The sequence below is a fragment of the Leptosomus discolor genome, chromosome 3 (assembly GCF_034619465.1).
Source record: "Leptosomus discolor isolate bLepDis1 chromosome 3, bLepDis1.hap2, whole genome shotgun sequence".
Lineage (NCBI taxonomy): Eukaryota > Metazoa > Chordata > Aves > Leptosomiformes > Leptosomidae > Leptosomus > Leptosomus discolor.
Genome location: NC_141393.1, coordinates 36,873,439 through 36,887,569, shown reverse-complemented (window position 1 = coordinate 36,887,569; position 14,131 = coordinate 36,873,439). Strand labels below are relative to the sequence as shown.

The window sequence follows — 14,131 nt, the reverse complement described above, 5'->3', positions numbered from 1 at the left end:
TTGAAAGGGAGAAAATTATTGTTCCTGCTCAGAAATTTGGTCCATTTAATGGGACAGTAAGTACAAAAAGTGAGGTGGGAAAAAGTGGCAGTGGGTATGAAGGACTGGAGAATTATCGGTGCAGCACTTTCTTATCTCCCCTCAGACAGGTATATCTGAAAGAAATACAAGTGGATATCCAAGACCTTTAGCACGATGCAGTTACTTTAGAATCTGCCTACAGACAATAAATTTATAAAACAGGACAGAAGTAAAAAAAAAGTCACAAATGGAATTATATTAATGGTCCTTTCCCATAGTGATTTTGACATTACAAATACTATCATATCACACGAGTTATGCTTGCTGTAAGAACAGTTTTAATTTTCTTCATATGTGTTGTCAAACTTTACTCCATCTTCACAAGAAATCACAGTAGCTGCTGCCAGTGGATTGCGTAAGCAGGTGTTGGCCTTGGACTAGTTCTAGGCAATACTGCAAAAAAGGTCAATGACTTGTCTGTTCCTGCAAGGTAATCGTATATTCACTTTCTGGGACTAAGCTGCTGTGGACTAGCTCCTCCCCTAAAATCTTTTCTACCTTGTAACTGTACACTTTCTTGGGAACAGAAACCGTGTAGACCAGTATCACAGTCTAAATGAAAGGGCTTCCAATATAATTTACATCAATGCTGAAATGCTCTGCAGGTAACTACTCTGTACTGGGCAAAGTCGTGCTTGATGTAGTTCAGTTGAGCTGGGTTTGACCAGACCAGAGCTCCATGGTGATAAATCTTTTACATAACTATACTTCTAAGTCAATACATAGGCTGTAAGTAGGAACATGTGATTGAGAATTCTAAGAATAGGAGTGAGAAACATTATCTTAAAATTAAGGAGATGACCTGTTTTATGAAGGGAAAAAAAAAGTTCAGTATACAGCAAAGCTTATTGCAAGGTAGGTCTCGTGTGGCAGACACTTCATCTTGGATATAGAACATTTGGTTGTACATGTTCACAAACTGAAAACGAAAGAAATATGTTAAACTAACAAATTAAGTTATTGCCCACTGTTTTTAACTGGAGTGCAATTGTTATTGTATCGCTGAAGTTTGAAGTTGGTGGCTAGAATATTAAAAAAGGTTGGGTTTGGTTTCAGGAAGTTAATGTTTTATGGGTTTTTTTCATCTATAGAGGCAATTCTGTTAGTCTGATGACTATACTTTTTTAAACTAAAATACACAAGAATTATAAAGAATCACAAGAATTCGGCCCTGCTTGAGCAGGGGTTTGGTCCAGATGGTGATCTTCAGAGGTCGCTTCCAGCTTCAACTGTTCTGTGATTCTGTGATAAAGTTATGCATTCCTTCAAGCTACATGAGCCAACGTGTACCCTGTTCCCTCTGGAGATGAGTAAGTAAACAACACCCATTTTAACATAGGTAGCTACCAAATACCCTTCTTATTGTGGGTTGCCAAAAATGTTTCCAATGAACCACTTTTTGAATGAGGTTTGTCTTTGAACAAAATAAGCTCTGCGGAAAACACTTTCCTCAAAATACCTCAGAAAATTTAAAAAAAAAAAACAAAACAAAGAGATTGAGGGTTGGGAATGTAATCATCCTGGTGTTTCAACAAGAGAAGTTTTTCCCATTCATCATGTTGGCAGAACCTAGGACTTTTTCAGTTAATTGTTTTTAATGGAAGGTTTTAATGGCTAAAGCCCGGTTTCTGATTTTTTTTTTTGTTGCTTCCTGCTTTGTTTTTTTTTAGAGAGGGCTGGCAGCTCCTTCCCTGTAACACTGCACAGGGCGTGCGTGGGGTACGCAGAGGCTCTCTGCTGGGAAGGGCGGCTGAATCCTCAGAACCATGCTCTGGATGGGAGGGAAATCAGCAAGCAGAGGAAGGCAAGCTGTGAGGAGGAGGATTTTGCTGGAGTGTTGGCTTTGTTTTGATTCAGTTAGGCACTGATTAATGTTAACAAAAATGTAAGATGAATGTCATGCCCAGCTAATGGATTGGGTTCCATGAGTTAATCAACAAAGAACACAAAGAACAGTATTTCTTCTTTTTTTGTTTTTTTGGTTTTTTTTTGAACAACTGCATGGCAAGGTGTTTGTTTTAGATAGCAGTCTCTGGTTTCCATGGGGATCATCCTTCTGCTTGTTAAAGGTATTATTAAAAATCTTTCAGACTATTTGAATTATTGCTAAGAGCTAGTATTTCAAAACTATCTCAGCTATTGATGCCTGCATCAACATTTTATGTCTGGCAGTGAAATCCAAGGAGGGTACAAATTGGAAGAGGAGCAAAAATATTGTTTTGCTGCTTTGAGTCAGACTGTTGTGTTCTGATAACATTTCATGCTCAGAGAACGTTACTCCTTGCAGATACAGTGAACTTGAAACACTTTAAAGGCTATACGGACGTCTGGGCAGCATGCTGTGCTGGACCTTTGTCTTTACTTTTCCAGTGTATTTCTGTGCAACTTCACGAACTGTGTGGTCTTATCTGTGATACTTCTCAATTAAAAAAAAAATGGAGGGGATGACTGGAAACATCCATCCTTTCAAGCTGAGTATAGTGGAGTTGGTATATAGTACATGGAGATGTTATTGAATGTTGATAGTTATGATAAAGTAAGAGGATAAAATGAACTCTGTTTGACCTTGTTTGGCAGGCTTTATACATGTGTTTGTTTCTAATGTGAAAAGAGCTGCTTCTCATGCAGTGGTTACCTTTACTATTTCCTGTTCCTCTTTTTTACTTGGAGGAATTTTCAAAGGCACAGACAAGTTAACATCAGGTGTATAGTAAGGGTTTTGTGTAGATACAGCTCATTCCCTGAGAAGACCAAAGGTACGCTTTTTCTTTTTAAATGAAAAACAATTCATGTTTGTCTTTTAGTGGTGGAATTCTGTGCAAACAATATGGGATATGCTTTGTCCCATGTGATCATTTATAAGTGACGCTTATGTCCCAGGCAGTATTGACTTAGAGGAAACAGCAAGATGCTACATTTTCCAGCAGCTTGTTCTCTCCAGCTTTCCCTGGATGCCTCCCAGCTAACCAATACAATCCCATTATGAAGTTTGAATCCAAGGTTATGTAGCCCTAGACCAGTTATCCAGCAGAAACACCTAAGAAACTAACCCATGGTAGAAAATGACAGCTTCGCCCACGGTGAGCCTAGTACAGTTGTAAGCCAAGGAGAATACTGGTGTTAGACTAGTGGCTTTCGTGGGTTCAGCAGTGAATGACTAATACATACAGAACAGAAAAAGTGCCGCTAGACGTTGTGAAAAGATTTAGAGCGCAATTGCTATAATGCTTGTTGAATTACCGTGTTGCCTGGAACATTGTTATCCTCTTCCATGGAAAGGAGTTGCTGGGAGAAAGTGAGGAGCAATGAAATGGGAGATGATGCAGTTTTGTTCTGAAGCTTCTTAATGTTTAATGCTGTGCAGACTTACTGGTGTATTTTTTTCTCTGAGTGGGTGGCTTTGAGATGCATGAAGGGAGATACTTTATTTGAAGGCATGAGCAGAAAGACCTGCCAGTCTATACTGAAAGCTGATCTGGTTCATCAGAGCAACTTATTAATATACAAGTCACTCATAGTTGGTGGGTGGAAAAAGAATGTTTTTCTGAGGGATATTCACTCGCTAATTTTCCAGTGTCCCAAGTGGAGACTTCTGTTGGCTTTTTTTCCGCTTTCAGGCTCTGACTTTATTTTGTCTGCCTAAAGGGTTGATTTTCATCTTAGAACCAATTTTTTTTTTTTTTTTATGCTTTAGTCTTTCCACTTCTATTTAGGATCAGTCAGCACGACAGCTAATTTCATTTCCTTGTGACTCTCTGCTGTATAATGAAAATTTGTAGAAGTAATTCAACAGTTGAGAATCTGGAGTCTTGAATGAAGCTCCTCTGTGGGACCCTGAAGAATACCTTAGGAGTTCTCTAGAGCTCCTGAAGTATTAATGAAAAACCCTCTGATTTGTTTTTTGATTCTTCATTTATCTTCATTCTAATGGAGGTGAAACTTGCTTTGCAAGTAAGATTATAAAAGCAATGCAATTCAAACTAGATGAAAGATTTAAATTTAAAAACCAAAACAAACCCCTCAGCTTCTCCCCTGTTCCAGGGCATTGTAATCATATATTATTAAATACTTCTTTAATAATTGGAGAGTTAGAGATATTTTTGAAAACAAGTGATTTGATCGACTGAGCATCTCCTGGCAACCTAAGAAGCTTTAAGTACAACTGATTGAATACTGCCTGTGGAATATGTTGTCAAGCCCAAAGCACCTGCCAAAACCAGATGATGATTCCATTCTTTAAAACACGTTAGATAGTAAATACATAACTCAATATTTTGTCAGCTACCAAAAGTGAATTTGCATAAGACACATGACACAATATATAGAAAATTGAATTCCAAATGACATTCAAGTGCTGCAGACCTCAATAGTATGTCTGTGAGGTAGATTTTAAAGTTAATACTGCATGCTTCTGTTGAAACAGTGCACTGTTTTATCAAGAAGCTAAACTTGACTTTCTAGCGTTCCTTGGTACTTGCCACTTGCCAGACACATTGGCCGTGTGAAAAAGGGTATGATCTCGCTGGCATTTTGTGTGGGCAGCCATAGGAAAACAGTGCTCGGCAAATAACAGCTTGGGGATTTTTTATCGGTTAGAGGAAAAATCAAGCCAAAGAATGGTAGTGTCAACAGAGAGAAGTATGAGGGACTGCAGCTGCTTTTTCATGTCTCAATCAGCAGCTTAAGATGCTGTTTCCTCTCACTGTCTGTATTTGTAGGTACCCTACAAAAATACTAACAAATCTGACTGCCTCATAAATCAATTCCGGTTCAACCCAAAAGAGCTTCTGGTAAGTGTCAACAATGCATAGTATCAACAACATGTGTTGTTGATACAGTCTGCAGTAAGAACAACTTTTTTTGGAGGTAGGAAGCTAAACTCAACTTTGTATGCTGTCCAGCTGCAGCAGAGTAAATGGAGTTGTCTTAACAAGCAGTATTTTCATGCTGATAGCTATGCTTTGGTTGATCTGGTGGTACTGCATAGTATGTCTCTGGGAGAAATAAAATAGAGGAGAATCACATGTTATTAAGATGATGCTGGCCTTTACCATGTAGTTAATGCTAGTGCAAAATAGCTACCTCTCACACGATCTAGGCACTGAGTGCAGCTGCATGATTTGGCCAATGCTGAGAATTTTGCTAATTCACTAATACCCAGCATTCAGGACAACTTGCCTGCTGCACAGTGAACTGGATAACAAAGAACGATTGCAGTTATTTCTTCAGTATGAAAATTTGAACATAGTTTAATCAGTCTCATGCACGGAGCTATTACATTTTATTTTTGTCTTGGATTTGCTGTCTGGTAAGATGATTTAATGACTGTCTATTGCTTAGTGTCTTATGGAAAGTGAGGTATTTAATAAGTCACATTAGAATTGATTAGCTAGGGGATAGTAGCATCTAGAGATATGTGCTCCACTAGAGGTTTTTCCCTATTAAAACCTCTGTGAAGAATTACTGGGGGGGGTGCTTTCATTTCTTTGTCAGATCATTTCATAAAAGGGTGAATGCTTTCTGAAAATAATTCTGATGCTTTGTAAGTTTCCAGAGAATGCTTGTGAAACCTCCAAAGTTTAGTGCTGTTCTTATGCTGTTTGTGTGACAAACATTTAGCTGAAACATTAGGCACCTTTCCGTTTCGATTGGACAACTTGCTTAGAAATATATGTTATGCATGTATCTTCAAAAATGTGTGCTTTTAAGTTGCTCTGGACAACTCGCACATTCATTTGCTGCCTTCCCATTTTAACAGACTTTGAAAGTTTGTATTTCCTGTTGCTGTCAGTGAGTCTTCAAAAGCTCTGTCTGAAGATGGCACGAAAATGTTCAAGTATGAGGTGCTAGAGCCTGAGCCAAAATGGTGTCTGTGCAGACATGGGTGGAAAGCTGGAACCAGGTTACATGATGTACTGTGTGTGCCCCGCTCAGCTGTGCTAGCAGAGATCCTTCTGTCTCAGCTCTGCACTAGTACATCTCCATCTCCTTGGGTACCACAGAAAGTGTCTGCCACAGTGGTTGATCAGCGTAAGAGTTTGCTGCCTCTTGTGTGTCATCTGCCGTGGGAGGGTAAAGCCAGAGCCATGAAGACAGGGAGCAGGTGTAAGAGTGTCTGCTGCCCAGTGCCCTCTCCCTCCTTAAGATCACTCCCCTCTGACCATGGAGGCACAGAGGATGGGGACTTCTCAGTCCAAGGAAGAGCTATTGCTGAGACAACGTGTGGTGTAGTTCCATGTGTGCTGGGCCCATGGAGCTGAGTGCACTCCAGGCAGTTTGCAGCAAGTGCTTAAGTACAGATGTGTGATTTTCATCGCCAGCCATCATGGGCTGACCTGTCTGTGGGAGTCCTTCTGTCTGCATAAAATGCACTTTGGCCAAGCAACCATTTCTGTGGTCATATGGTGGGTGTCTGCATTTCCTTCACCTATGGTATTGTCTTTAACTTGTATTAATTGGAAGTGGCAAAAGCTTTGAGAATTGTGGGTGGTTTATGACATTCAAGGTGAGACTTAAATCATCTTCATTCTTGCACAGTTCTATTAAGCGTTCTTTTTACTGGTAATACTCTTTTGTTTTGTTTTTTATTTTATTTTATTTAAAAAAACCCCAAACATCTTGCTAAAGACAGGTTTTTAAAGGAGAGAGAAAATCTTTTATTCTGAGTGTGAGTTTTCTGTCATCTTGGTATGCCTTTGAAGGGGCCCAGAGTGGCATGCAGTAAGAACAGATTGCTTCAGTTACTCTGGTGCTGTTGCTGCGTGAGTTAGAATCACAGGGAAATTTGCAACGGAAAATTTGTTTCCTTGATACTATATTTCTTTATGAGATCTGGATAGAATAAGATACAATGATAAGGGAAAAACACTAGCTAATGCTGATTTCTCTCTGCACTTGTGCTTCACTGCCATCCATTCACCCTATTTGAAATAAAAGTTTAGGGCTTGAATATCCAAAATGGTGCATTGCATTCTGTGTGTACTTTTGTGGTTATGTGCATCAAGTCTTTTTTTGTTTTGTTTTTTTGCCTGTCCCATTTGTTTCATTACATGTTATTATGCAGATATAAAATCTCTTGGTGGGGGGGACGGGACGACAAATTTCTTCTGGATGTGGCTTTACACAGGCATGTCTGTGCCATTGTGCCATTGAAGTGGCCCATGAAAAGAAAAGCAAGCTGCTGTGATCCACTTACACAAACAGATTAAAACCATATTTATATTTATTTATATATTTATATTTACTTACAGTGTATTTTTATCTTTAAAAAAGAATTATGCAGTAGTTATTAAAATATGAGCGCTTTAGCAAATTTCTCAGGATATGGCTCGTTTAATGCAGGAGTCAATATAACATAAGCATCTAAAAGCAGTTTGGATATCATGCTTAGGCATTTGCCTCTGAAATTCCCTAGTTCATTCATTACTAGAAGCTGGGAGGAGATAGCTGGGGTGCCTGTTGTTTTCAGGCATCAGATTTATAAAGCCACTAGCCATTACAGACGTTTTAGTTTGAGCAGTGTGATGGTTCAAATCAGTGACTCCTGGCAAACTCCAAACAAGTATTTTTATATGCAGTACTAGAGAACATTCAAATCTGTTAAAACTATTGTTGTGTTTTGGGGGTGGTTGATCGGTTGGTTTTTTTGAGTGTTTGGGGTTTTTTTGCTTTGTTTATCCTACTGTCTCTGCTCACAGGTAACATCATGGTGCTGTGGTCAACTTGCAGAACATCGGTACTTAAATCTGTAACAAACCGATTCATTAAGAATTTGGCCTGCTCGGGGATCTGTGCCAGCCTAGTCTGTGTGCCTTTTGACATTGCTCTTAGTGCCAGTCCACACTGCTGCTGGTGGATCTATACGATGCTCTTCTGCAGAATTGCAAAGTTTCTGCACAAAGTCTTCTGCTCAGTGACCATCCTTAGTTTTCCAGCCATTGCTCTTGACAGGTAAGAGGGCAAATTTGCCAGGATCCTTGATTTTTCTTGGAAAAACTTTTTCTCCCTTTCATATTGGTCTTGTTCTTGTTCCAGTGCTTTGCTCACTGTGTACAGCTTCTTTCTAGAAAATATTGGGATAAATATTCCTCTCTGTAATATTGAAAACCTTTATTTTTCAGTTTGCTGGGATATCTCTGGACATTTATAAAGGTCTTTGAGCCTACAGATTTGTCTTAGAGAAGTTTTTGTCCTTTCTTTAGTCCTGTTAGTAATTCTTGTTCAGTAGTGGAACTTGAAAGCAGACAACTTCAGATTGTAGACAAGGCACGCATTTTTAACTGTGGAAGTTGAAAGCCATTGCCTGTTGTAAGAATTTACCAGTGCCTGAGGTAGATTGTCCATTAATTTCAAATTTCAAATATAGATTTGTTTTAAAGAAGCCCAAACAATATTAAGACAACCAGAATTAATTCAGAGAGGTTTTGTATGCAGGTCAGTCTAAAATGAAAGTGTCCCTTCAGACTGTCCCAGTTTTTGTATTCCATTCATTTTGCTTGTTATTATTATTATTATTAGCAGTTATTAATCCTACCTAAATGCACATCTTGACAGTGACTGTAAGTTATGTATTTTTAAGGAAGGTTTAATTTTTAAGGAAGGTACTGGTTTAATGCAGTTTACTTTACTAAAACAGTGGATTTATATGTTAGATAAAATTATTGTTAGTCTGTTACCGTGTCTCACCACAGAATACGTTAGCTCTGCAGAACTAAACTGTATACCTAATAGAGTGATATGTCTCTATTGTCTTGATAAATGCAGTATCACTATCTGTAATGCACACCAGTGTGGCCACTGGCACAGTGTATCATTTGCCCTTCACCAGTGAAACTTGAGATCTTCCTCACAAAAAGCACAAACTGCTACTGCTTTTAAGTGTAAAAGGATAGGTTTCATGAAAATTCTGTGAGCTTAAAAGTTCACGGTAGTAAACAAACAATGGATCAGTGCCTGAAATTTGAAGTGCATGTCAGAGATCTCTTTTTTTTTTTCTTCTTTTTTTTTTTTTAATGCACACAGAATGCTCAGTGTTCGACTACTGTTTTGCTCAGGGCCTTGCCAACCAGAGCTTGTACAAAACCAAAACCCTGTTGTACTTCCAGTAGATGGCTACATGTAATTTGCGACCAACAGCTTTTTCCAGGTATCCAGAGACAAAATCTATCATAAAGCAGCTTTTCAAATTAACTACAAGTCTGGCCTTTCAATCTATGCCTCCATAGTGTTTTCTGAAATTTTGTGCTGTGTGCAATATACTGCTCAGTTTACAGTTAAGTAAATGATGAAATCTTCAAAATAATGTTTATACACATCAGCCAAAGTGATATAGCCCCAATTATTGAAAGAATTGTTCATCGTCAATAGTGTGATCCTGAAGTTTGAATATTCAGGTTTTTTTCTACAGACAGACCTGCAAAGGTAGACCCTTGTTTGTTTTTTTGTTTTTTTTTTCTCTCATAAGCGGGTAGTCAATTTGCAATCCAGTTAGGGATTTGGGGCATTATGCTTAGATAGCTCCTGAGAGGTGTCTCATAAGCATTATGCTCATTGTAGATTTCACCCTTTGCATTGTATCATCAGTTGTAATTTTTTTCTTCTTTTTTTTTTTTTTTTTTTTTTTGAACAGATACTACTCTGTTTTATACCCCCTGGAAAGAAAAATATCTGATGCAAAATCCCGAGACCTGGTTATCTATATCTGGGCGCATGCCATAGTGGCCAGCATTCCAGTATTTGCTGTGACCAATGTGTCTGATATTTATGCCATGTCCACCTGTTCTGAATCTTGGAGTTACTCCCTTGGCCACCTGATATATGTCATCATCTATAACATCACCACTGTGATTGTACCAGTGGCTGTGGTGTTTCTCTTCATGATTCTTATTCGCAGGGCACTGAGTGCCAGCCAGAAGAAAAAAGTCATCATAGCTGCCTTAAGGACCCCTCAGAATACAATTTCTATCCCTTATGCCTCCCAGCGAGAAGCTGAGCTTCATGCCATGCTGCTTTCCATGGTTATGATATTTATTTTCTGCAGTGTCCCCTACGTAACTTTGGTGGTTTACCGTACCATACTCAATATTTCAGATATTTCAGTCTTCTTGCTCCTCACTGCCATTTGGTTGCCCAAGGTTTCTTTGCTGGCCAATCCTTTGTTATTTTTAACTATTAACAAATCAGTACGGAAATGCTTAGTGGGGACACTAATACGGCTGCACCGAAGGTATAGCAGGAGAAACATTGTCAGCCTGGGTGGTGTTGCAGATGCTAATCTGGAGCCCAGTGTCCGTTCGGGGAGCCAGCTTCTGGAGATGTTTCATATTGGGCAACAACAAATCTTCAAGTCAACGGAAGATGAGGAGAATGAGACTAAATCTGTTGGCTCTGGTGACTTTCAACAGAAAGAAATTCCTGCCACCAGTTTAGAGGTAGGAGAGACTTTGGTTCATAAATTTATACCACAGATGACTGCAGGCTCCGCAGCGCAGGTGGCGCCAGCTGTGCCCACAGAAGCTGATGTGGTAAATGATAAATATTCCATGCAGTTTGGTTTTGGACCCTTTGAACTGCCTCCACAGTGGCTGTCAGAAAACCGAAATAGTAAGAAGCGACTCCTGCCTCCTTTGGGGAATACCCCTGAAGAGCTGATCCAGACAAAACAGCCTAAGTGTAAAGCAGAAAGAAAAATCAGCAGAAACAATAAAGTCAGTATCTTTCCCAAGGTGGATTCTTAGTAAGAGCAGGAGCTTTTAAGTGACAGAGGAAGGTCACCTTCTATTATATGTGTGATCCCATGGATCTTTGTTATGCTGAAATTTGTTACAGGCTGATTTTTTTTGTGCCAAATATAACTTAAAACAAACAAACAAAAGGGAAATGTGTATACAAGTGTTCCTTATTACTATGTTTTCATGAAAATAATATATCAAAAGATGGTGATTCTTAGTTTTATCTGTGAAATCCCTACAACGATACCTGCCTGATTAACTTTCAAAAAGTAGATGTGGCTTTGTGAACACTTTGAATGGCTGAAGTATGGAAATATGGCAGTCAATTTGCTTGGAAACCTCCCGTTGTATTAAAATGGACTGGGTATGAAAGTAAGTTAATATGAAAGGCTGTAGGGAGCAGAAGAGAGATGCAAAATGGATAAGTCCTAACCTCCTGTAAATAGACACAGCAAGGTTATGCACATTTCATTAATGAAGTAAGATGGACTATTAACGGCATCTGTTTTCTGTTAAGCCCATTTCTTAAATCAGTATTAAAACTTGCTGGACTTTTTGCACAAATTAGTTACCAAGTACTGCCAAACATCTAAACTTTCTTAAAACCTAAACCACTATTTTTGGCTTAAAACTTCAGCTAAGTCAAAGATACCCAAATTGTCATGTGTGTCAAACCTGAGAAAGACCTTTTTTAAAAAAAAGCATGTATCATTGTAGTTTTAAGTAAAAACTGGATTGGAGACCATGCAGGACAAATTCTGACTCCAGTAAACAAGTATGTATGTGCCAAGGGCATAAATAGAACACTTTGATCCTGTGATAAAGGGCATGTTCAAATGTCCCAACGGTTCAGTGTATGTATTGTGAAAGTAACCAAGGGGTCAACCTTAAAATAGACTCATCTGCTGATGCATTCTGCTGTTGTCTTATGGGAAAGCTAGCAAATGAAAGAAATGGGTGAGAAATGCTAGTAGCCTTGTACTGAACTGCTGAGTGAGGAAGCTGAAAACAGATCCCAAAAGGCAAGGTTCACTGATGCCGTTGCTCACTATTGTCAGAGGTGGAAGTTTTCCTTCTGCCTTCACAGATATGGATACCAACCATCCTACTCTGCTTGTCTCACAGCATAGACCACCCCACTGTATGAACATGAGACTTTCAAATCTGATGCCTAATTCCTGAGTGAATCAGAGTCGTGCCATCCCTGGTATCAGCCTTTCTGTGGGAGTTCAGGCATTGCACTGCAGCTTGCCCCCCTGCATCATCACAGGTCTTGTTTATACTGAGTGTGAATTTTAAACTGTACCAGTGTGTTAGATGACCTGAAACCATTGTTACTATGGCATTTTAGTCCTTGTTCGGTTGCAGATAGTCTTTCCTCTTTCCTTATCTGCATTCACTGTTGTCTCTGTGGGTAGTTTGTTAAAAGCACAGTCTACTATCTGTGTACTCCTTGTGGTTCTCCTGTACTTTAGCCCTCTGGTGCATGCTGAACCTCTATGTGTACTTACCGCTTGTTTATGAAAGTAGTTTTCTTTAAAGCATACTTTTAAAAGGACAAGGTGAAGAATCTTACCAAGTTCACAGAACTTAATAAATCCAACCGGTTAACGTTAAAAGTGAGAAAAAATTCCACTGAAGCAGAATTTGGAGATGTACCTGTTCTTCCTTTGACATGTTTGAAGAAAGTCAGCAGCTTCCGATGGCTCCAAGGTGGTGGATTTCTACAAGGCATTAAAAGTGAATGTTTTAATAAAAATGGATTTAAAAAAGAAATTTAGAAGTAACTGTGTAAATGATGTTTTTCTCCATTTCATCTTTCGTTTCAGTGCAGTTCACTTCTTGTTAGTAAAGAACTCAGCTTGGGAGTGAGGAGCAGTCTGCAGTGGGTCCAGATGGGTAGTGGGAACCCCAGCTGCCCTGCTTGTTAGATACAGAGATGAGAAGGCAGACATAGCTTGCCTGAAATCAGGCAGAAGACATATTCCAGGAAAAGGTTTCCTTCTGTGGCAGATGTAGAGAAGTATCATAGCTGACTTTTTCTTAAGTGTTGATAAAAAGCAATTTAATGGAGTATTTGTTTTTCCAAAGTTAGTGAAAGAACAGATGCCATTCAAAAAATCCTAAATACCTCAAAAGCAAAGTAGGAGTTACAGCTTCCTTATGAATTTTTGTTAAATTTAGTATTTATGGCCCACTTACATATAGATACTGGTTGAAGTCCCTGTGATTAATGAGTGTGGATAAATGGTTACTCAGATCTGAACTCATTTGAGGAAAGCTAACTTAGTTTTATCCATTCAACTCTCATGTTCAATGAAATGCCAATGTTAAATTCAAAAAGCCAAATTGCATAGGATTTGGTTTTATCATATCTGGAAAGCAAGGGATTTGTGGTGTTTTTTGACTAGACTGTTGAGACAAAAATACCTTGTTCTTTCAAAGGGGACACATGTAAAAACTTGCTTGTATTTTTTTTTTAGCAGATTGTGTCTGAAGACATTGACACCTTTCACCAAGAAATTAACTAAGGTGGTTTTTCATACGTGAAGAATTATTTGGGAATGTTTTATTTTAGTCCCTCTTTCAACGGTTTATCCCCATGAATGTTTAAGGGAAGTGGAAAAAGTACACAAAAGCATCTTTGCATAGAAAAAATAATCTGTGTAAAATTCATAGTACAGCCTCTGTGCTAGAATTGTCATCAGAAAATAGTCATTCAGGAGGCTCTTTATGCAAGATGGAATATTTGACTTGTAGAGTTTGATTTTTAACTTCATTGATGACAGTGGTAACTTTGAGTCATTACTGCTGTCTGTTGGCTTGTTCAAATGATTTCTACTGGGCAAAATGTTCTGCAGCATCCAATATGAAAAAAAAATCAAGACTTGTTCTCTATCATCACATTAAAGATAAGCAAAAGTGGGTTGTTTTTTTTTTGGTATGATGGTTGTTTTTAACCACCACAGGTGCTGGTAAGATAGATTTTTCTCTCCAGATTATTGATGAAAGAAAGTGAAGTACAAAGCAAAGCTGTGGGAATTGAAGTGAAAGCCTGGGGTAATTTGGCCTGTGCAAATAGATTTAATGGCTTAATCTTGCTATTGGAGAATAAACTTGGAGGAAGGAAAGTTAAAAATCATTGTTGTAGCACTTAGGGGAGAAAAACAGAAGATGGAGTTCATACTAGGCAAAGGAAGAAATCCCTTAAAAAGGATGAAAAGACTATGGGGAGACTGTCAATTTACCGTTCCTATTGTTAAATTCAAACAAACATCATGTAAAAATTAAAAAAAGGAAAACCCCACAGTCCTTCAGCA

General features: G+C 38.6%; 1 protein-coding gene across 1 annotated transcript in view; it reads left to right on the top strand.

Moving 5' to 3' along the window:
• The window catches only part of GPR176 (G protein-coupled receptor 176), a 41,318-nt gene extending 30,501 nt beyond the window's left edge, over positions 1–10,817 (top strand). Inside the window, exons 2-3 of the mRNA XM_086463397.1 lie at positions 7,779–8,031; positions 9,710–10,817. Coding sequence (XP_086319523.1) covers positions 7,779–8,031; positions 9,710–10,817 — 1,361 coding nt within the window. The remainder of the gene's footprint in view (positions 1–7,778; positions 8,032–9,709) is intronic.
• Positions 10,818–14,131: the final 3,314 nt, after the last annotated feature.